The sequence below is a fragment of the Aphidius gifuensis genome, linkage group LG2 (assembly GCF_014905175.1).
Source record: "Aphidius gifuensis isolate YNYX2018 linkage group LG2, ASM1490517v1, whole genome shotgun sequence".
Lineage (NCBI taxonomy): Eukaryota > Metazoa > Arthropoda > Insecta > Hymenoptera > Braconidae > Aphidius > Aphidius gifuensis.
Genome location: NC_057789.1, coordinates 8,029,429 through 8,053,689, shown reverse-complemented (window position 1 = coordinate 8,053,689; position 24,261 = coordinate 8,029,429). Strand labels below are relative to the sequence as shown.

The 24,261-nt window shown below is 24.7% G+C and overlaps 6 protein-coding genes across 7 annotated transcripts; 2 read left to right on the top strand and 4 right to left on the bottom strand.

Moving 5' to 3' along the window:
- Nucleotides 1-2: 2 nt before the first annotated feature.
- On the bottom strand, nucleotides 3-1,303 carry LOC122848934 (box C/D snoRNA protein 1). Its single transcript, XM_044147387.1, has 5 exons — nucleotides 1,212-1,303; nucleotides 938-1,128; nucleotides 593-863; nucleotides 212-525; nucleotides 3-130 (listed from the first exon to the last, which is right to left on the bottom strand). Exons 1-5 carry the CDS (start codon nucleotides 1,232-1,234, stop codon nucleotides 18-20), a joined length of 912 nt encoding a protein of 303 aa, XP_044003322.1. The 5' UTR covers nucleotides 1,235-1,303; the 3' UTR covers nucleotides 3-17.
- Nucleotides 1,304-6,117: 4,814 nt separating this feature from the next.
- LOC122848928 (mitochondrial ornithine transporter 1) lies at nucleotides 6,118-8,001 on the bottom strand. Its single transcript, XM_044147380.1, has 5 exons — nucleotides 7,815-8,001; nucleotides 7,098-7,334; nucleotides 6,859-7,022; nucleotides 6,514-6,786; nucleotides 6,118-6,443 (listed from the first exon to the last, which is right to left on the bottom strand). Exons 1-5 carry the CDS (start codon nucleotides 7,882-7,884, stop codon nucleotides 6,264-6,266), a joined length of 924 nt encoding a protein of 307 aa, XP_044003315.1. The 5' UTR covers nucleotides 7,885-8,001; the 3' UTR covers nucleotides 6,118-6,263.
- Nucleotides 8,002-8,133: 132 nt separating this feature from the next.
- LOC122848930 lies at nucleotides 8,134-8,888 on the top strand. The gene is made up of 3 exons (XM_044147383.1): nucleotides 8,134-8,345; nucleotides 8,534-8,677; nucleotides 8,752-8,888. Exons 1-3 carry the CDS (start codon nucleotides 8,199-8,201, stop codon nucleotides 8,818-8,820), a joined length of 360 nt encoding a protein of 119 aa, XP_044003318.1. The 5' UTR covers nucleotides 8,134-8,198; the 3' UTR covers nucleotides 8,821-8,888.
- Nucleotides 8,889-8,899: 11 nt separating this feature from the next.
- Nucleotides 8,900-9,818, bottom strand: LOC122848929 (trafficking protein particle complex subunit 5). Its single transcript, XM_044147382.1, has 3 exons — nucleotides 9,520-9,818; nucleotides 9,127-9,436; nucleotides 8,900-9,047 (listed from the first exon to the last, which is right to left on the bottom strand). The coding sequence occupies exons 1-3, from the start codon at nucleotides 9,690-9,692 to the stop codon at nucleotides 8,949-8,951; spliced, it is 582 nt and encodes a 193-aa protein (XP_044003317.1). The 5' UTR covers nucleotides 9,693-9,818; the 3' UTR covers nucleotides 8,900-8,948.
- A 742-nt stretch (nucleotides 9,819-10,560) lies between these two features.
- On the top strand, nucleotides 10,561-13,353 carry LOC122848927 (phosphatidylinositol transfer protein alpha isoform). 2 transcript variants are annotated; one of them, XM_044147378.1, is made up of 6 exons: nucleotides 10,561-10,672; nucleotides 11,344-11,437; nucleotides 11,970-12,000; nucleotides 12,258-12,521; nucleotides 12,587-13,045; nucleotides 13,133-13,353. In XM_044147378.1, exons 2-6 carry the CDS (start codon nucleotides 11,421-11,423, stop codon nucleotides 13,175-13,177), a joined length of 816 nt encoding a protein of 271 aa, XP_044003313.1. In that variant the 5' UTR covers nucleotides 10,561-10,672; nucleotides 11,344-11,420; the 3' UTR covers nucleotides 13,178-13,353. The 2 variants fall into 2 exon arrangements, with proteins under 2 accessions (XP_044003313.1, XP_044003314.1); XM_044147379.1 differs by having other exon boundaries at nucleotides 10,653-11,226.
- Nucleotides 13,354-13,552: 199 nt separating this feature from the next.
- Nucleotides 13,553-16,874, bottom strand: LOC122848925 (short-chain specific acyl-CoA dehydrogenase, mitochondrial). The gene is made up of 3 exons (XM_044147377.1): nucleotides 16,456-16,874; nucleotides 16,289-16,388; nucleotides 13,553-16,222 (listed from the first exon to the last, which is right to left on the bottom strand). The coding sequence occupies exons 1-3, from the start codon at nucleotides 16,475-16,477 to the stop codon at nucleotides 15,118-15,120; spliced, it is 1,227 nt and encodes a 408-aa protein (XP_044003312.1). The 5' UTR covers nucleotides 16,478-16,874; the 3' UTR covers nucleotides 13,553-15,117.
- Nucleotides 16,875-24,261: the final 7,387 nt, after the last annotated feature.

Sequence of the window (24,261 nt, the reverse complement as noted above, 5' to 3'; positions counted from 1 at the left end):
AATTGTTGTTAAATAATTTATTGCATATCATTAAAAAAATAATTTACTGGATTTTTAACATTTGATATATTTTTTCTACGTCTTTGTTGATGTTGTTGTGTTGGCATTTCTTCATCTTCTAAATCTTCATCTAGACATAATAAATATTGTAAATTATTATAAATAATTATTAACAATTAAAATATTTATTTAATGTTTAAAAAAAATTTACCTGAATCAATGATTTCATACATATCAGAATGATCTTTTAGAACTAAATAAATTGTTGGATATTCAATGATTGTTTTTTTTGATAAATTTTCACGAAGACTTGATGTAACATCAAGCTCATGAAATTTTGAAAATGCTTTTTCAACATTTTCAGCTTTTAAAAGTACTCTTATTCCTGATAGACCAGTTGCTCGATAAAATTTAATTTTTTCATGAAATAATTTTATGTTTTTAATGCTGTTATTTTCTTGTGTTAGGCTTGATGAATTTAAAATTTCTTCAACTAAATCAGACAGACGAGTGGTATCAAGAGTTCTGAAAAAATATTAAATATTAAACAAGTGTTGTTTTGATAAGAAAATAAAAAAGATAGTAGATTTACTTTGGTGTGATGAATTTTAAATTTTCAGCTTGATGAAATATCCATTCAATTTTCCAAAATAATTCATTTGTTTCCCAATTTAAATGTGTTGTATTATCTTGATGTTTAGTAAAATTATGAGGAAGAAATTCTAATTTAGTTGATCTTTGTTGTGCTGCTTTTTTAATTCTTTGCAAATCTACTAATGGTGTTTTGTTATTTGTAAATTTTTGGATTCTTTCTTTACGCATTAAGTCAGCTTTAAAATTTCCTTCTTCAAGAAAACGATAATCTAGTAAAGATAAATAGCTAAATTAAATAAATAATACATAAAAAATATGTCTAAAATTAGATTAATTATTTTACCACTTAGAATATCTAAATCTGTCATATTATCTTTAAGTATAAATTTAACTTTATCGCGAATTCCATCACAAGGTAATGATTGTTTATGTATTTTTGCACACGTGAGACTGCAAGTTCTAACCTCACATTTTGGACAGGTATATTTTGCTTTGACTGCTGCACAAACCTCACAATTCTCACATTTCAAATCTCTAAATAAATAAAAAATTTAATTATTATATAAGTAGATTAAATAATTATTTAACATGTTATTTATTTTTTAAGATAAACATACTTTTCCTCTGATGTTGTTGTCATTGTTTTTAATTTTTTTTTATTGTCAAATAATAAACACAAGACAGTAGACACTTTAAAAGTCTCTCTCTCTTTTTTTTTCTCTCTCTCTCGCTCTCTCATATTAAAAAATAAAAAAAAACAATTAAGATTGCGCATGTCCAGAAGTAAATGGATGATAAAAAAATTTTTTTAGTTTTCTTTTCGAAATAGCGTAGATAGAAATAGAGATAGAGAAAAATAGTATTTGAATTTTTTGTTGAGAAAATAATTTAAAATTTTTTATGTAAGATGAGTTTTTTTTATACGGACAAGGGTTAATGAGATATTTGCAGTTAAAAATAGGGCAAAATCGGGACGTTCTGGTGGATAGTTACACAAACGGCCACAAAACTATCGCTGCTGCCGCTGTCTGTTGCTTATGCAATTGCAACTGAAATTGCTATATAAATTGCTACTTTTTCAGGACCTTTTTTCATTGTTGATTCAGTGTGTTTACATATCAACAATAGACAAACAGTATCAAAATGATAATTTCAAAAATTACATCAGGTACATAGACTATTTTTTAAAAAACTTATAAAACTTTAATTAGTGTTAAACAATTACATTAATTTTTTTTTTTGTTTTATTATTTAGTTTCCAGAATGTTGTTAGCAAGGAGTGTTCCAACCAAAAATATTTTCCTCACGAAGAGATTTATTGGTCATCGTCATCGGGCTTTAAAAAATGACGATACACCTCATTTTGGCGGTATCTTCGCAATGGTATTTTTAGCTAACTTAATGAAACATATATTCAATTCACAATCAAGTATATCAGAAAGCTTTTCCGGAATGATAGAACACGTGCTCTTTTGGAACGCCAAGATAGAAGCTCGAATAGAAGAGAGGCGGAATAGGCAGAAATCAATGATGTAAATATATATTTTATTTAAAAAAAATTTTTTTTTTAAATAATTAATTATGAACTTTTCATATTAATTTTTTTTTTTTTTAGATTCACAATGGGACAAGAAGAATTAGCTAATCAATTGAAAATTCAAAATGATGATAAAAAACAATGAGATTAATTAATAATAAATTATAACATTAAAATAATGAATTATAAATTAAATAAAATGTCAAGTACAAATTGTAATTTCTATACCTCTTTATTATAAATTACAAAAAAAAATAAAATATATTTATTTTATTAAAAAAAAACTGGGTTAAATTTGTTTTCGTTTTTTATTATGACTTTACAATAGAAAAAATAATTGGAACATTAATTAACTAAAATAAACAATTGGAACGTGATTTTTTAATTTGACCAACAATCTTTGAGTTTTGGTATGTTTTTAGTTGATAAAATTTAAACATTCTTTTTGTATATTCATATATTAAAAATAATGTAGCTTTACTAACTTATCTTGATGTTTGGTAGCATTTCAAGGAAGAAATTTTTACGATGAATTTTTTTTTATGAAAGCAAGGGTTAAAGAAATATTTGCGGTTAAAAAAAGTAGTGCAAAATCAGGGAGGAAGATAACTGCAATGCTACCAAGGACTGTGAATAGATACACAAACGGCCACAGGGCTGCACAGGACAGGATCGCTGCTGTCGCAGTTGCAACCAGTTGCAACTGAAATTCACTGAAAATTGTCACTTTTTTAGGACCTTCTTTTAGTAAACTGAAGTCTGAACTTAATAAAAACAGTAAAGCACGTGTGGTTACATATCAACAATAGAAAAACAATATCAAAATGATAATTTCAAAAATTACATCAGGTACATAGACTATTTTTTAAAAAACTTATAAAACTTTAATCAGTGTTAAACAATTAGATTAATTTTTGTTTTGTTTTATTATTTAGTTTACAGAATGTTCTTATCAAGGGGTGTTTTAACCAAAAATATTTTCCCCACGAAAAGATTTTTCGGTCGTCGTCAACAGGCTCCAAAAAATGACAATACAACTCATTTGAATCAATTTTTTAAAACGGTTTCCTTGAACGAATTCTTATTAGAAGCTGGTGGCGTAATCATAGGAATATATTTAATCAACAAATTGTTTCCATATACTTCTAATTGGATTATCGATATGTGCGTGCATACCAGAAGCTCTGCCAAGATGCAGGCTTTTCCGGATGTTGAACCAGCAAAAATAAAGTGAATATTTTTAATTTTTATAAATTAATTTTTTTTTTAAATAATTAATTACAAAATTTTTATATTAAATTTTTTTGTTTTTTAAATCAGAAATGGAAGAAAATTAATTGATCAATAAGGAATTCAAAATGATGATGAAAAAATGAGGTTAATTAATGATAAATATTACAACATTAAAATAATTAAATTATAAATTTAATAAAATGTAAAATATAAATTGTAATTTTCATAACTCTTTATTATAAAATATATTTATTTAATAAAAAAAAAAACTGTGTTAAATTTTTTTTTGTTTTTTTATTATTAATAACGATTTTACAATAGAAAAAATAATTGCAAGATTTATTAACTAAAATAAACAGCTGGAACGGTGATTTTTTAATATGAACAACAATCTTTGAGTCTTTGTTATGTTTTTAGTTGATAAAATTTAAACATTTTTTTGTATATTCATATGTTAAAAATATTGTAGCTTTACTAACTTATCTTGATATTTGGTAGCATTTCGAGGAAGAAATTTTTACGATGATTTTTTTTTTTATACGGGCAAGGGTTAAAGAAATATATTTGCGGTTAAAAAAAGTAGATAACTGCAACGCTACCAAGGAGTGTGAATAGATACACAAACGGCCACAGGACTGCACAGGACTATCGCTGCTGTCGTTGTATCTTGCTTATGCAACAGTCCACAAATCACAATGAATTGTCACTTTTCAGGTCTTCTTTAGCTGAAGTAAACTGAACTTTATAAAACACGCGCTTTCAAGTTCCAAACTTTCAGTGTGGTTACATATCAACAACAGACAAATAGTATCAAAATGAGAATTCCAAAAGGTACATAGACTATTGTTATAAGAAACTTATCAAACTTCCATCAGTGTTAAACAATCACATTAAACTTTTATTTATTCTTATTGTTTAGTTAACAGAATGTTTATACCAAGGTTGTATCCATCCAGGAGAATTTACCCTACGAAACGTTTCATTGAAAAGGAGAATCCCGGTCGTGAATATTTCAATAATCAGGATCATTCAATAAAATTCATGGATAACCTATGGGTTCATAAATTGTGTAAATTTTCATTAGATGTGGGCGGCCCTATCCTTGGAGGATATTTATTTATTAAATCGATGCCATATGTATTTAACTTTACACTAAAAAATTTTGATAAACTGTTTGACATGGAGTGGGCTCAAGAAAGGAAAAAAAGGTAGAGCATTAGATATTACATCCGAACTGGCAAAAAAAAAAAAAAAAAATTTTTTTTTTAAAAATAATTAATTAAGTATGAACTTTTTATATTAATTTTTTTTGTTTTTTAGATTAGAGATGGAAGCAAAAGAATCATTGAATCGATTCAGAGCTCAGCTCAAGAGGGATCAAGAAGAATTAGCTAATCAATTAAAAATTCAAAATGATGATTTAAAAAACAATGAGATGAATTAATAATAAATTATAACATTAAAATAATGAATTATATATTGAATAAAATGTAAAATACAAATTGTAATTTCTATAAATACCTCTTTATTATAAATTACAAATAAATAATATATATTCATTTAATAAAAAAAAAAAACTGAGTCAAATTTTTTTTTTGTTTTTTATTATGACTTTACAATATAGAAAATAATTGCAACATTAATTAACCAAAATAAACAACTAAAACGTGATTTTTTAATTTGAACGACAATCTTTGATTTTTCGTATGTTTTTAATTAATAAAATTTAAACATTCTTTTTGTATATTCATATATTAAAAATAATGTAGCTTTACTAACTTATCTTGATGTTTGGTAGCATTTTGAGGGAGTAATTTGTAGGATGAATTTTTTTTTTATACGGGCAAGGGTTAAAGAAATATTTGCGGTTATAAAGAGCAGGGCAAAATCAGGGAGGAAGATAACTGCAACGCTACCAAGGACTGTGAATAGATACACAAACGGCCGCAGGACTATCGCTGCTGTCGTTGTATCTTGCTTATGCAATTGCAACTGAATCAGAGTCAGATACACGTGCTTTCAAGTTCCAAACTTTCAGTGTGGTTATTATCAACGACAGACCAAAAATATCCAAAATGATAATTCCAAACGGTATACAGGCTATTTTTATTAAAAAACTTATATCAAATTTCAAATATCAGTGTCAATCAGTGTTAAACAATCACACTTAATTTTTATTTGTTTTATTATTTAGTTCACAGAATGTTCATACGAAGGATGTATTCATCCAGAAAGATTAACCCTACGAAACCTTTCATTGAAAAGAACCTCGCGGCTCATAAATTGTGTGTATTTACATTAGGTGTGTGCGTCCCTATCCTTTATATCGTTTACTCAGTAATCAGTAGTGTAAAAGAAGAGAATGACTGGGAGCAGGCTCGACAACAAAAAAAAAAAGATAGAGCATTAGATACTGAATCCGAACTAGCAAAGATAAAGTAAATATTTTTGATTTTTTTTTTTTTAATTTTTATAAATTAATTTTTTTTTTTAAATAATTAATTGAAAACTTTTTATATTAATTTTTTTTGTTTTTTTAGATCAGAAATGGAAAAAATATCAATTAGTCAATTAAAAATTCAAAGTGAATTTAATGAAAAAATTAGATTAATTAATGAAAAATTACAACATTTAAATAATAAATAATAAATTAAATAAAATGTAAAATATAAATTGTAATTTCTATACCTCTTCATTATAAATTACAAATAAATTAAATATATTTATTTAATAAAAAAAAAAACTGTGTTAAATTTTTTTTTTGTTTTTTATTATTAATAACGACTTTACAATAGAAAAAATAATTGCAAGATTTATTAACTAAATTAAACAGCTGGAACGTGATTTTTTAATACGAACAACAATCTTTGAGTCTTTGTATGTTTTTAGTTGTTAAAATTTAAACTCCAAAAAATGTATTTAAATATTTTTTTGTATATTCATATGTTAAAAATAATGTAGCTGTTGCTGGTATTGTTCTAATGAGTGTTGGCTTTAGACCATTATAAAATGCACTGATACCTTCTTTTTTAAATATATCTTTCATAACAACAAGTGCTGGTTCTTTTATATTTTGTACCTAAAACAATAACAATAATTATTATTAATATTAAAATATAATTTAATAAATAATAATATTTTTAAATTACCTGTATTCTACTTTTAACAACATCAGCAGGAAATATAACAAGCCATAATACAGTTCCACCAACACCACCAGCAACCATTGTTTTTTGCCAACTAATATCATCACGATTTTGTCCAGGATTTGCTAAAAGTTCTCTTGTTCCTTCATATGCTCCAAAAAAGAAAAAGTATCCTGGCATTTCTCTTACTATTGTTGATGATAATCCACGAAATAATCCAACTACTCCATTGGTTTTAATAATATCTTTTGTCAATGCCCATGGACCAATATGATTCTGTTTTTATAATAAAAAATACAAAGTATAATTAATAAAATTGTATAAATATATTATAAAAAAATTACTTACAGGTTTTATACCACTTGATGAATTTTGTGATTGAACTTCTTTCATAGCTTGTAATCGACATTTAATTAATTCTGTTGGACACAATGTTAATGATGAAAAAAATGCAGCTAAAAATCCAGAACTTGCATTTTCAAATGTATTTAAATGTTCTATTTTTTCTTTTCCTAAATAATAATTTGGATCAATTAATAATTTATTAACAACAAGTGTAAAATGTATTTATTTATTTTTTTTTTTACCTGCTAAATTTGCAACGACTCTTTGACAACCACCATAAGCAGCAAATAGAACAGAATTTTCAGCAACATTTGCAACAATTGCTGGAATTGTACCAGCATATAAACCCCTTGTTAAACCATCTGTTTTTAATGTTTTTAAAAAACAATTAACCATTCCTTTGTATAAATTTGGAAATGTTTGCATTTTAACTTTAACTGTGTCCAATGGTTGACCAACATAAACCAATGCAATTCCACCTGTAATTAAAAATCATTATATAAATAACTAATCTACAAAATTAAACAATTAATTTAGCTTTTATTTGATTATAATATTGTGCTATTCTACAAATAAATAGTCTTTGTTTTTAAGAGTTTAAAACATAATAAGTACAACATTCAATACATTAATTATATAATTTTTAATTAAAGACTTTGATAAAAAAAAAACAAGTAAAGTTACTCCACATAGATACTGTTATCTCTTTACAATGCATTATCATAAAATAAACAAGCAAATAGTATTTTTACATTGCTAATAAATGCTTGTTAAAATGACAAGAAAAAAAAATACTAAAAAAGATAACAAAACAACTTTTGATGATAAACTTTTTCTTCAATTAATTATCAAGACATAAATTTAAAAAAAAACATGTAATAATAATTAAAAAATAGTAAATTAAATAATTGTTAATATTTTAATAATAACAATTTTATTTATTTATTTAAAAAACATACCCATTGAACCAGCAGCAAAATCAATAATTCCAGATTTAATATAATTCGTATTGGCTACTTGATTTTCCATTTTTTTAAATTTTAATTGCTAATTTATATTAAATATTTATTGATAAATTATTAGTATTTAATAAATAAAAATAGACAAGATTAACACGTGTGACTGATGTAATGTGTATACAAAGTAAAGTCAGCAAAAAGTCACACGAGAAAAAACTGTAGTAATTTTATTCAAGTGACATCTACTTTTTCGAAAAATCAACAAATATTTTCGACAATACGAGTTTCTAGACTCTCGTTGTTTCTATTGTTGATGCTTGCAACAATAATTGATTATTAATTACTCAAAAAAAAAAGTCAGCAAGTAAATTATTTCGTAGAAAAATGAGTGGACGTGAAACTTATGATGTTTCACGAGTTGAAAGAAAAATCCTCGAGGAGAAAGCAAAACGTAGAGCTATACTTCGTCATGAATATCTAAAACAAATTGAAAATCCATTTAGACAAGCTCTTGGTACTGGTGGCACAGTGGTAAATATAAATTAATCAAAATTAACCTCAATAAATTAGCTAAAAATTATTTCTACAAAGAAATCAAATTTTAACAGTCAACAACATCAACAATATCCATCAAATGTCAACAAAATCTTTTACTATTACATAACAATTTTATGTTTAACAAAATAGACATTATCTAAATTTTTTATTTGACATTTTAGGATGATCCATCAGTCAATAGATTCATGGCTATGAGAGCAGCAGGAGCTGAATATTTCAAGCCAACATGGAAAAATGGACTCTGGCAATTAGGATGGGTTGTTGCTCCAATTGTCATTGTAACTTATGTTGTTTATAAATCAAGAGTTAGTAATATTAATTTACATAAAATTTCTTAACAATTTAAATTTATTTAATTATGTTTTTTGCTAATTTTTAGGAGGCCAAGGAACATAGCTATCGTACTGGACAAGTTAGTTATCGTGACAGACCTGAAAAATTCATCTAAACAATATTAATTATTTACAGTTAATGTAAATTATATATAGAAATTAAAATTTAAATAATTCAATACATAAATATTGATTATATTATTATTTATTATTAATCATATTAATTTATTAATTTATAATATTGTTATCGATCATCAAGTTGTTTATCTCTGGTTATTACTGAATCATCAAATTTGACCATATAAGTTGTTCCTTTGTGCCAGTGAGCTGTTACTTTAGCAGGCTGTAAAATAATTAAATTATCATTATCCTATTATTGATATTTTAATTGATAAATAATTTATTAAAAAATGACAACATACAAATCCAGCATCATTGAGAATAGCTTCAACAATTCCAGCAACAAATGATGCACAATTTAAACTTCCTTTGTCTTTTGGTACTGATATAAATTTATTGACAAGTGATTCTTTTTCAATAATATAATATGTACGTTCATCATCATTAGCATGTTCTAATTTATCAGCTTCACGTCCAAATAATGATTTCCATACTGTACTTTTAATAAATAGTAAAGCATTTAATAATTTTATTTCACGTTTACCACCTTTTTCACGTATTACCAATAGATCTGTTATTTTATGTCCAACTTCAGCACCCAATTCAGCTAATCTATAATTAAATTAAATATATATTTAATTGTTATTTAAATATAAAATATATTTTTTATTAATTTTAATTATTTAATAACTTGCTTGTTTTGAAATTCAGGAACAGTATAAACTCGATTTTGACAATATTGAACTAGCTCAGAAAATAATAGTGCATAACAGCTTAAACTAACTTCACTTTTTCCTTTGCTTAATGATTTATCAAGAATACTTGTTCTTGGTCTTACTGCTGATATTATCATGTTTGACATATCCATTTTGAAACAATGCTTATTATCATTTAATCGAAATTTATTTGCACTTTTTTTAAATAAAATAAAATTTAGTCGTTGTCAGGTTGTAAATAATAATAAATAAATGATTATTATTATTATTAGTATTATTTATTATTGTCATTTGTCAACATCAGATGGTCTTTATGATTATTTCTTGTTAATTTACCGATATTATTACCAGAAAAAGTGGGGCAAGCGCAGCCAATCATTTTCAGTCCAGCTAAATTCAAATTTCCATGAAATTTTTTATAATTATTCGTTAAAAAAATAATAAATTAATAGTAAATAAATAAAATTGTTTATATTTGATTATTTGTTTAAATATAAATTATAAAATTCAATTTATTCATTGCAAAAAAAAAAAAGAGAAAAGTAAACAAAAGTGCATAAATTATTTGCGTTCATTTTGCATATTCATGAGGTGTTTTCATCTCGAAATTATTGACAGTAATTATTAATAATAATATGTAAAAAAGAGTAAACAAAATATTTAAAGCTTAATTATATTTATTTACACAAATTATTATCTAAAAATATTGACTACAACAAATTACACTGCGGATTTTAGCTGATGGAAATTTCTTTGATAGAAATTTTTTTCTATAAATAATTTAAATTGTAATAAAATCAATATATAATAATTAAAAAATAATATTAATTAATTAACCTGTAAAAAAAAAAAAATATAGGGATTTTTTAAATTGTTTTATTTGCAGACTGAAATCACTGTCAAGATAAAAAAAAAAAAATTAAAAAAAAAAAAAAACAAACGCCCCCTCCTTTGCATAAAAAAAATATACACTGACGTCATAATATAGTGTAAGAGGGAAAGAGAAAGAACAAGAGAGTGACTGAGAAAACACACAAGGAAAAGGGTGATAAGGGGGGGCGTCATGGACACATTGGTTATACACATCTGCATCATACACAATCGCACACAAGAACATTGCGCGCTTCTCAATGTAAGTATGTTTTGTTCGACATAAAAAGAGTTATTATAACATTATAAATAATAAAAAAAAAACTAAAAAATAATATTATTATTTATAAATATATTTATTTATATAATTAAATAAATAAATATATTTATTTATTCATAAAAAACAGCAACATTAGATAAGAGTGTGTGACAAGTCATCGTCGGCGCCATTATTATTATTCATTTTATTATTACGACAGATTCATTTTTTTCAATATATAATTTATCATTAAAAATTAACCGGATAATTAAAAATAAAAATTAATTACATATTAGTCTATTAATAAATAATATTCCAGGTTTTGTGTGTCAATTAAACTCGGCACTGCTCGGCACACGGTTTGTATTTATGTAAATATATAAAAAAAAAAAAAAAAAAATTGCCATATTGATACATACATACAAACAAAGTATATACATTGATTGTATTGTAATATGTATTTTGGATATATTACTAGCAGTCCTGTAATAAATAATATAAAACCAACAAGTCGAGGCCGTGTTGTGCCAGTTGTTTTAAAACAAACTCCAAAAAAGGTTGCTCCAATATTAAATCCTTCAAATCAGTGTTTAATAATATTTTTAATTTTATAAATAATAACAACAATTAAATAATAGTATTAATTTTTTATTGTTTATATTTTTTTTTTACAGTAATAGTTGAGAAGATAAGCTGCTAGGATATTATTGAGCTTGTGATTTTATTTTTCCAGTCAATGTGCTGACTGAAGATGCTCATCAAAGAATTGTGAGTGTTATTTTTTTTTTAAATGTGATTATTATTTTTTTGTGACAATCAAAATGACTATTTGACACGTATAACTTGCTACGTGATTTAATAAAAATAACAGCCAGGGAAAATTTTTTTTTTGGATACTTAATATTCATGATGATTAATAGGGTTGTGGCCTTGATAGTCTCTCCCTCTCTTACTCTTTTTTTTTCTCTCTCAAATAATCCTTAAAATTATTTAATTAATTATTCATATTGTTTATTATTTAATTTAGTTATTTTTATAAAAAAAATTTTAATGTCTAGACATGTTTAATAGTCAAGTGTTGAGCTATCGATTTTTTGTTTGACAAATGCACCAAGCCATCCGCAAATTTGACACATGCGTTCTTACTGCCATAGTAAAAATATCATCTCATCAAGATAAACCAGTATTAATATTTTCCATATGTAAACATATTTTTATTTGTCAATTGTCTCGTAAAAATCAGATTACAATTTTAAATAATAAAAAATAATGAGATTTTTTTTTTGTTTTTTTGTTACAGCCGTGTCACTCTACCCTTGACGGTTGAAGAGGTAATTATTTTGATATTATAATGATAGATCACAGTGTCTAAAATAATAATAAAAATTTGTGACAATGCATTTTATTATAAAGCCTATATTTTTTTTATAAAACATTGATAATATGTCAAATTAAAAAATTGCAAATTAGTGCTTTGTTACTAATTATCCACGTTGCATTTTTTTATATTTTTTATAATTTTTTTTGTGATCAATAATATGTATTTTTAAATGAATAATATATTAATTTTCATTCTTCTTGGTTTTAGTACCAAGTAGGTCAACTCTTCTCCGTTGCTGAGGCTAGTAAAAATAATACTGGTGGTGGTGAAGGTATTGAAGTTTTAAAAAACGAACCATTTACAAATTTTCCATTACTTGGTGGTAAATATTCATCTGGTCAATATACATACAAGATTTATCATCTTGCTAGTAAAGTACCAGCATTTATACGTCTACTATTACCAAAAAATTCATTAGAAGTACATGAAGAAGCATGGAATGCATATCCATATTGCAAGACAATGATAACCGTATGTATTGATAGAAATATTTCGAAATTATTGTTGTTTAATTTTTTGTTATTTTTATATTTAAGAATCCTGGATATATGAAGGATAATTTTGTTATAACAATTGAATCATTTCATACTGCTGATACTGGTACTCAACCAAATGTACATGAATTATCTGCTGATAAACTTAAATCACGAGAAGTAATATATATAGATATTGCAAATGATTCAATAACAAATGCTGATTATAAAGAAGATGAAGATCCAACATTATTTAAATCTAAAAAAACTGGTAGAGGTCCACTTGTTGGTAAAGATTGGAAAAATAATGTAACACCAGTTATGACATGTTATAAATTAGTAACATGTGAATTTAAATGGTTTGGTTTACAAACAAGAGTTGAAAATTTTATTCAAAAATCAGAAAGACGTTTATTTACTAATTTTCATCGGCAAGTTTTTTGCTGGATGGATCGTTGGCATGGATTAACTATGGAAGATATTAGAGCACTTGAAGATAATACAAAAGAAGAACTTGATAGGGTAAGTTGTTTTTTTGATTTTTTGTATCAATTGTCATTTAGTTTTTTTTTTAAATTCATTGGCTTATTTTGGCTTGATATTTTTTAGCAACGACATGAAGGTGAGGTTCGAGGAATGCAAGCTGATGATTAAAATTTCATCATAGCATCTAGATACCTGTTGAAAATTGTGTTAAAAATACATTTAATTCCCTATCCTTTACATCACACCTCTAGAAAACGTCAACAAATGAAAAAATATTAATTAAATAAAAATGTAAACTTCAACATTAGTCATTTATGAATTGATGAAAAAAAAAAAAAAGTTAATCAGAGATAACTAAATATGTTTTAGATTCCAATGTCTGTTACAAAAAAAAAAAAATACTTACACAGTAATTTTTAATTTATTTTACAATTTATATAATATTAAAATTATAAATTAATCAGATAATATGGTTTTAGATTAACGTACATGTCAGTCAAAATAATATTTGAACTGTATTTAATTATCAATATGAAAGGTTACAAATGAAAGAATGTTTTGAGTCAATAATTAATGCTATAATGAAGAGAACGTTTGAGCAGAATGATTTTTTGAATAATAAAAAAAAAACATTTATAAATAGAAAAAGAAACATAAGTTAAATTTGAGGAAAAAAAAAATGATAATGAAAATATAGCTAATTGAATTATTAACTAAATAATGTTTTAAGTATTCTAATAAATAAATTTAAAAAACAAAATATATTGAAAAATAATGAAAGGTGTTTTATCAGCGTGTAATTCAAAGTGAAATGAAGTGCTTTTTCCAATAATAAATTAGTGAAAAAGTAAAAAGTAATCATGTCAATATTTTTTTTTAATATTTTGTTTATTCAAGTTGCCATTCACTTGTTTGAAAAAACAAAGCTGTATATTTTTTTTTTTGTCTATCTCTTGCCTTTGATAGCTATCAAAATATGCAAGATGATTATTTTAATTTTTTTTTTGTTAGAATGAAAGAACAGTGATTAATCCAAAGCAATTAAATGTTAAATTACGAGTTGTATTAAATAAATAATAAACTCATTGTTCATTTAAAAAAGAAAAGTTAATTAATTGCTTATGAATTTTACCGGTTAAAAATATAAATATATCTTCAACATAATATAATAGTATACGAGTGCCGAGCCTACTTTAAATAATTCTGGTTGTTTATAACAATTAAGCATTTACAAAAATAAATAATTATTATTTTATGAATTAATTGTGAAATAATAAGCACGCTTATTATACATAAGTATTAATTTAAACGAAACATTATAATTTACAATAACATTTCATTTAAATTAAATTTAGTATGTAATAATTTACAAAACAAAAAAAAAACAGCTATCTTAATAAACTTCTAATTACTGTTACAATAACTAATTATTGTTTCGACAAATAATATTTTAAATAAATTTATTTAAAATTAATAACAAATAAATATTCAAATGCTGTTTAAAATATCAAGTGCACATAAAAATTAAAATCTGGTTAAAATGTTCTCTGCACAAATTGGAATTAAATTGTAATTTAAAACAAAAAAGACAACAATTGATTTTATAATTTATTATTGAAATTTAAAATGAAAGTTTATCAAGAACAAGTAAAATACAATTTAAAAATAAATAATAAAAATAATATTTTGAATGGTATTAAGTTGTATTCAGGGATTGCTTATACTATTTCAATAAGGTAAATAAAAAAAACTTTAAAATACAATTTAATTATAATTTTAATGTTTGTTAAAGTGATAAATTGTTTAATCACTATTTTATCTTGATAGAAAATTTAGGATAAATCAATGTATAACAATATATTTTTAAATGTATCCATATTGTCAGAGTCACCAGGTTTAAAAAAAAAAGATAAAAATATATATCTACAGTTAACAACAATAAGATAAAACAAAAAATTTTTTTCTTCAAATTAATTCCTTGTATAAAAATATTATTTTAAATTTTTTCCATCAAAGTTTTTTTCATTTACATAACATGATATATATCTTGAATTTTTTAAAGCATTTAAAAATATTAAAAAATAATTTTTGTTATTGTTTTAAAATTATTATTTGTAGCCATATTCTTTCATGATATTTGTAGCAATAACAATTCTTTGTATTTCAGATGTTCCTTCGTATATTTCAGTTATTCTTGCATCACGATAATGACGTTCAGCAGGCATATCAGTAACATATCCCATTCCACCAAGTATTTGAATAGCTTGATGACTACAAAATGTTGCTGCTTCAGATGCAGCAAGTTTAGCCATTGCAGCTTCTTTTGTAAATGGCTTATGGCTATCTTTAAGATATGCTGCACGCCATGTTAATAATCTTGCTGATTCAATTTTTAATGACATATCAGCAATTTTTTGTTGTATTAATTGTAAACTTGTTATTGGACGACCAAATGATAAACGTTTTATTCCATATTCAACAGCACAATCTAATGATGCTTGTGCAATTCCTAATGCTTGTGAAGCAATACCAATTCTTCCAGAATCAAGTGTCATCATTGCTATTTTAAAACCCATTCCTAAATCACCTAATATATTATCTTTTGATATTTTACAATCTTCAAACATTAATGAACATGTACTACTTCCTTTTATTCCTAGTTTATCTTCTTTTTTACCAATTTCTAATCCTTTTATTGGTGAATCAACAATCATTGCACTTATACCTTTATGTTTTTTTGATTTATCTGTTGTTGCAAATAATACAATTCCATTAGCTTCATTGGCATTTGTTATCCATGATTTTGTACCATTTATATTGATACAATCATCATTTATTTTTGCTGTTGTTGATGCTGCACCAGCATCAGAACCATTACCAGGTTCACTCAATGCAAAACATCCAATTTTTGTACCATTTGTAAATGGTTTTATATATTTTTCTTTTTGGCTTTCATTACCAAATTTTTCAATTGGACCAAGATACAGAGAATTGTTGACACTCATAATAACACCAGCACTTGCACAACCACGTGATATTTCTTCAGTTGCAATTGCATAAGCAAGATAATCAAGTCCAGTACCACCAAGTGATTCTGGTACTGATACAGCCATTAAACCCATTTCTCCCATTTGTTTTATTTGATCTTTTGGAAATTTATGTTCTTTATCAATTTTACTTGCAATTGGTTTTAATTCACCCTCAGCAAAATCTCTATTAAAATTAAATTATTTATCATTATTTATTTATGAAATTATTGATAAATTAATTGATTAATACCTGACTGTTTTTTGTAACATTTGATGAGTTTCTGACAGTGAATTTATCGAGGCAATTGATCTCATTCCTGGATTTATTTTATATGCTACATGACCAAGACCTGAATGTTGATTTTTTTATTAATATTATTTTATTAATATTAAAAGTTGATGATAAATAAAACTTACCTATTAATCTTAGTGAATTCATTGTTGTGTAAAAAATGTATTTGACAAATATTTTTAATAATATATTTTAATTGGATCCACTTGAGTAAGATTCCAAAGGTTCCAAAGGTCTGTGTGTACACACTAGGTCACTACACACACACTTACATTGGGCCTTGTTGGAAAATGACACCACACACACAAGATGGCAATATGGTATTTTTTATTTCCACCCGATTTTGCTCCATATTTAACCGCAAATATCTCCTCAACCCTTGCCCGTATAAAAAAAACTCATCCTACATAAAAAATTTTAAATTATTTTCTCAACAAAAAATTCAAATACTATTTTTTTCTATCTCTATCTCTATCCACGCTATTTTGAAAAGAAAACTATTTAAAAAATTTTTTTTATCGTCAATTTACTTCTGGACATGCGCAATCTTAATTGTTTTTTTTTTTTTAATATGAGAGAGAAAAAGAGAGAAAAACAGAGAGAGACTTTCAAAGTGTCTTCTCTTGTGTTTATTATTTGACATTGACAGTTAAAAAGAAAATTAAAAACAATGACAACAACATCAGAGAAAAAATATGTTTATCTTAAAAAATAAATAACATGTTAAATAAAATTTTAATCTACTTGTACAATTTTTAATTATAAATAATAAATGTGAAGTTTGTGCAGCAGTTAAAGCAAAATATACTTGTCCGAAATGTGAGGTTAGAACTTGCAGTTTCACGTGTGCAAAAATACATAAACAATCATTACTTTGTGATGAAATTCGCGATAAAGTTAAATTTATACTTAAAGATAATATGACAGATTTAGATATTCTAAGTGGTAAAATAATTAATCTAATTTTAGACATATTTTTTATGTATTATTTATTTAATTTAGCTATTTATCTTTACTAGATTATCGTTTTCTTGAAGAAGGAAATTTTAAAGCTGACTTAATGCGTAAAGAAAGAATCCAAAAATTTACAAATAACAAAACACCATTAGTAGATTTGCAAAGAATTAAAAAAGCAGCACAACAAAGATCAACTAAATTAGAATTTCTTCCTCAAAATTTTACTGAACATCAAGATAAGTTAGTAAGTTAGTCCAATTGTTCATTTTAGTTAATTAAAGTTGCAATTATTTTTCTACTATAAAATCATTATTAATAAAAAAATTTTAACCCAGTTTATTTTTTTATTAAACAAATGTATATTATTTATTTGTAATTTATAATAAAGAGTTTTAAAAATTACAATTTGTATTTTACATTTTATTTATTTTATAATTTATTATTTTAATGATGTAATTTATCATTAATAAACGTCATTTATTCATAATCAATTTCACTTTGTCTTTTAAATTGATCAATTGATTCTTTTTCTTTCTTTTCTCTTAAACAAAAAAATAATACAAAAAATTCATAATTAATTATTTTTAAAAAAAATTAATTTATAAAAATTTAAAAAAAAATCAAAAATATTTACTTAATTCTTGCCTGCATCTTGGCTTCGAATTTGTCAGTCATGGCAAAGTGCACATCGAGAAGCCAGTCTCATACATATGGCATCGATTTATAGACCACATAAATTCCTATGATCCAGCCGCAAAACTCATTAAATGTCTCATTCCCAGAAGGGAAACCCATGTTTAAAAATTGAGTCGTATTATGGTCAATTTTTAAAGCCTGATGACGATAACCAGGATCCTGCTTCACAATAAATCTCTTCGTGGGAAAAATCCTTTTGGCTGGAACACCTCTTGATAAGAACATTCTGTAAACTAAATAATAAAACAAATAAAAATTTAATATAATTGTTTAACACTAATTAAAGTTTGATAAGTTTTTTATAACAACAATCTATGTACCTTTTGGAATTCTCATTTTGATACTGTCTGTCTGTCGTTGATAACCACGCACTAAAACTTGAAACTTAAAACTTGTTCAGTTTACCAAAAGAAGGTCCTGAAAAATTGGCAATTTCAGTTGCAATTGCATAAGCAAGATACAACGACATCAGCGATAGTCCTGACCTCGGTCAACCTTGGTAGCATTGCAGTCATCCAGTCATCTTCCACCTGTTCTTATTTACTTTTTGACTTTTGTGTGTGTTGACACTTTGACAGCATGACGTTACTATTTTTATTTTATTACATGCACTAAATATAAGTTTAAACAATTTAAAAAATTTTAATAATTATATTATAAATAAATAAATTAATTAATAATGTGATATTTAAAATTAAAATAAATAACAGTGAAAGTACAAAAATAAGTAACATTTATATTTTATATCAAATATCTTAAAATAAAAAATTCAATATATTTTTATTATTAATAATAATGTTTAATTTATTCTTATACATTCGTGCAAAATATTATAATATTAAATATTGTTTCGAAATTATCATATAAAAATAAAGAAAAATTTATGAGAAAAGAAAAAAATCGAAATTTATTAAATTTAATTTTTGCTAAAACAATTTTTGTATAAGTATAATATATTTTTTTATTTTTATTAAAATATGAGCGTATACTTTTTATGGTACAGTCTGAATGAATGTAAAAATCAAATCATTATTTGAATGATTAAAATCACATATAAATAAAAATTCAAATGTATAAATAAATTTGCAGTTGTTTAAATGATTAATTGATATTTATATTTTAAAAAATTATGAATAAGCTTTTTTAATGTGTTTGGCAATTGTTGATAGTTGCATATTGCTTGTTCCCTCGATAACCCTGTAAATTAGTTAACAAATATTTATTTATTTATTGATAATAATATTTTAATTTCGCTATTCCTTCAACAGATAATATTGTTGACATGAAATTACTTTCAGCACTACCATATTCTGTTGGTAATTCTAATCCCATTACCTTTAATTAATAGCAAATTAAAATTTAAATAATTTTATTATTAAATTTAATATGTATTTTTAATTATTAAATGCTTACTCCATTTTCAAATAATTTTTTTAAAAGACCATCGTCAATTTTTCATTCTTTTTCGCGTTAGTCGTGTTAGTTTTAAATTATCCCATCTGTTCATTATCATATCTTCAATCTCATCATCCCCTTTGTACTGCTATCTGACTAGATTTTTTTTTCTACTTTTTCTATTAAAAAAAAAAAAAAACATCTTTACAATTACCAGTTATTCGCATTCTTCAAGTTGTCCTTTTTTTTCTTTTTCTTCATCTCTATTTTATCTATAATTTTTGTTTTGTCAGTTAAGTAATTATAGATCATTATTAATGGTTGTTAAATTACTATGAAATTTATTGAGCTGGCAAGGTTTACTTGGTGGTTATCAGATTTATTATTTAGCATATTAGGTTCATTATTAAATAGATATCTTTTGGCTTGATTAAAAATATTTTCACCTGTTGATGCATTAAATAAAGCTATTATTATCATGAATACATTACCACGTACCTGGCTACAATTGAAATCATTCATTAAAAATAATTGATGCTTAAAATATATGCAATGTATAAAAGATAATTTAAAACCTCATTACTAGTAGCAGTAGGGTAATAAGCATTAAGATCAATTTACAGTTTTTATTTTTTTAAAATTAAATTTAGTACTTGTAAAAAACTAAGGATTAACTTTTTTTCATTGTTTATTTACTTTTATTTTTAATTCAAATATCAAGTACAATATTATTTTATAAATACAAAAACGTTTGATTATTTAATTTTCTTTTTTTTTTTTTTTTTTTTATCACTTTCAAAATATATTTATATCATATATAATATACATTTTTGAAAATTGATAAAATTGATAAAGTTATACAATTTTTCTTAATTTTCTTTTTTAATTTTAATTTTTTATGATTATTATATTTGATTAATGGTATTTCATGTTATACTTCAAAATGTAAACAGTAAATTTCGAAAGCAGTGGTGAATGAAAAAACCCATTCACAAGATTTGTGCTTGCCTTTTTTAACTCGTTGTGAGTCCACCATCTGGATGAGCACTTGCACTGACAGGTACAGCTGTTCGTTTTCCATTAACTTCTTGATATATACGCAAATCAAAATATGGTGAATCATATTGTTGTATATCTGGCATTGATGCAACACAAAAGATGAGACGTAGTTTTCGACTTTTTGATATTTCTGCTGCTTTTTTTACTAATTCAGCAGTCACATTTGTGCCATTAACATCTAGCATGTTCATCTTTGGTGAATTTTCAAGAACTTTTAAGACTGAATCATCAGTAATTTTATTACTAGATGGTAAACCTAAATAAATAAAGTTTTTAAGCAATTTGATTGAAGAATCAGTGATGTTAGTACGGCCCTCAAAATTAAGATACTGTAAATTATTCATCTTAGAAAGTGCTACAACACCATCATCGGTTACCCAGTTGCTATGCATATGTAATATTTTTAAGTTCTTGAAAGTATTGGCAATACTATACAATGTATCATCTCTCATTCGGCATCCATTAAATTTCAATAACTTGATATCCATAAACGGTTTTGTTATTGGAATATATTTAAGATGTACAGTATGGTTAAAATGATAAAGTTCGTTTTTCAAATAATCGAATAAATCATGAGGAATTTGTACACCAGCAATTTCCATTGTTTTCAGGGCTTTCAAGTCACGAAGTACCTGCAAAAAAATTTATATAATAAATATGTGAAGAATAAAAAGAATAATTTTTTTTTTATAATAAATATTAAGTTGTAACTTACATTAATCATTGCATTTGTGAAACTGGGATTGCCTTTTAATTCATCAACCCAATTCAAGAGACTTAGATTAGTTAATGTTTTAGCAACGTTTCTCAATGAATAAATTAAAGCAATTAAAGGTAACACTGGAAAAGACTTGAAATTTTCAAAAATAATTGTTAATGATTCAAGTCTAAATAGAGTTGTAAATGAATTGGCTAATATTGCTTGATCCATGTTGCTGAGTCTCAATCGAAGTGTTACGAGGTTTGGACACAATCCATTAACAACTGGTACTATGTTACAGTTATCATAAGCTGTTAAGTCTAATTTTGTTAAAAAACGACCACATTTACCAAGCAGTGATATTAAAAAACTGAATCCTCCATCACTCGTTGAATATTTAGTCAAACAATTTGGATACTCATCATATCGCCAATGAATTAATTCAAGTTTTTGGACCTTACACCAAGAATCATCAAGGACTCTCTTCCAATCTTTGCATACTGAAAAATAAAAAGTAAATATATTAATTATCGATTAAATTGAATCAAATTAATAGTGTAATTATAAGGTCATACCCAATGCAAGTTTTGGTCTTTCACATATTGGCACATACGTGATCAGTTTAGCCAGCCAATAATAATTAGCATAGTCAACTTGACTCTCATATGGTGGCATGTAACCCAACTTTATAACCAGGTGATTATCATTAACTTGCTCAACTACTGCTATATTTTTGAGATAAGAATGATCATCATCATCATAATATATCTAAAAAGAATAAATAATATATTTATATTTATAATAACAATAATGCAATATTTAATCTACGTGCATGTTTTGACTGCAGTTATTTTTCAGACTAACCTTATTAATCTTATTCATAAATGGATATGCATTAACTTTAGCTGTTTTTATAATTTTTTGTGATTGGACATCTTCGTCTAAGCTACGTTTTTTTGTGACCTCACCCAACCCGAGGCATTGATGTTCAGCCATTATATATAATTACTATAACCAAGTTTTTGTTGAATATATTTTTATCTCAATATATATATCGATGAAAAAGATTAAGACTTTTAAACTTTATATGGTTTTTTCAAAAAATAATTTAAAAAAAACTATTTAACATTGGCCACAGATTCACATTCAATTAATGAACTCACTGGAACTCACAGATCATCTGTGATAGATGTGAGAAAATCGATAGAATAAATGCGTGGTCGTCATTTTTGTGCATTCGGATGCGCAGAGCAGCGCAGTGCAGCGCAGTGGGCCACGTGTTATTTTTGTTTACATTTTTTCATCATATAGCTGATAATGTGACAAGTCAAAATATATAATTATTTATTAATTATAGTGACAATTTAAACTATGATTATAATATAATAAATTAATTAAACTATAAATAACATTTAAGAGTAAGTTTTTATTTTTTTAATAATAATATTAAGTCATTTTCTACATGTTATTTGCTGTTATTACTAATTTTTTTATTTACTTTTTGACTTTAGTGTGTGTATTAGTGTGTATTATTATTTTTTTTATTACATGCACTGAATATAAGTTTAAACAATTGAAAAAAAGTTAATAATTATATTATAAAAAAATAAATCAATAATGTGATATTTAAAATTAAAATAAATTATAGTGAAAATACAAAAAAAAAATAATAAAAAATATATCATATACTTTCCTATTATAAAAAAGAAAATAAAGCCTCTCTTCGAGGCACTTGATTGATTGCTTATTTGTACATATTAATTGAATAATATTGATGAATATTAATGAAACCATAAATAATGAATAAAAAAGCTCAAACGGAAAATGTAAAAATAAATTTATAATAAAATGAAAAATAGATAAAATTATTATTATTTGAGATGAATTTTAATTTTCAAGAAATATATTTAGGTGTTGATTAAATTGTAGAAGCTGAAAAATGATAAATAAATAATTACAGATAAATTATAAACGTGTCTTTTCCACGTCACCCAGGAGGTAAGACAATGACTCGTTTTTTTTTTATAAAGTGGTTTCTCCAGTAGACCTATTCCACTTTTCGCACGTTTTCCAGCTGCAGCTAGAATTATTTCGATCGCATTTTTTTAAATTTCGATTGCGCTCATAGCAGCAAGTATCGACGCACGCATGTATAAAAAAAAATATAATACATACATAACTATACCCGCGCTCAATTAATAGCTGCAGGTAAGTATAGTTTTTATTATTCAATATTAAAATCTTGAAAATTATAAAATCCTGAAACATAAAAATTTTAAAGTTATAATAATCCTGAAACAAAAAATCCTGAAACATAAAAATTTTGAAATTATTATAAAAATCATAAAACAAAAAATCCTGAAACATAAAAATTTTGAAATTATAAAAATCCTGAAACATAAAAATTTTGAAATTATAAAAATCCTGGAACAAAAAAATTTCGAAATTGTAAAAAACCTGAAACAAAAAATCTTTGAAATTATAAAAATACTGAAACAAAAAATTCTGAAACATAAAAATTCTGAAATTATAAAAATCCTGAAAGCATAAAAATCCTGAAACAAAAAAAATCATAATATTAATATTGTGAAAAACTTAAACTCCTGAAAAACCATAAAAAACCTGAAACAGAAAAAAACCTGAAACATACTTGAAAATTTTATTATTATTTTTGGAAACGTGCATTCAATATCAAATAAAAAAAAAATACATCGCGAATGGAAAATAGGGTGAAAATTTATCTATTATAAATTTCACGATAGATAATAATTTCTAATCACCCTCGTCTACTCTGTTTGAGATAGACAAGGTCGATTCATTTTGACTTTTACACTAAGACTATATTTAATTTGACGCATTAAAATTGATCATATAATTATTGTAGAAATTAGTCAAAATGAATCTATACATAAAATAATAATTTGGAACGACAAGAAGCTTCAAAAAATATAGCAACAATTTGTTGAAACTTCAAGGATATTGAAGCACTTTTCCGGGATAGGTTAAAAATTACAACTAGTCAATTATGATCTAGAGGAACTTACCTTATGCCAGCAAACAGCCATGAAGAAGTTGTCCAGGTATATAGTCTCCAATAATCCAAATAAATTCCATCACATCCTCT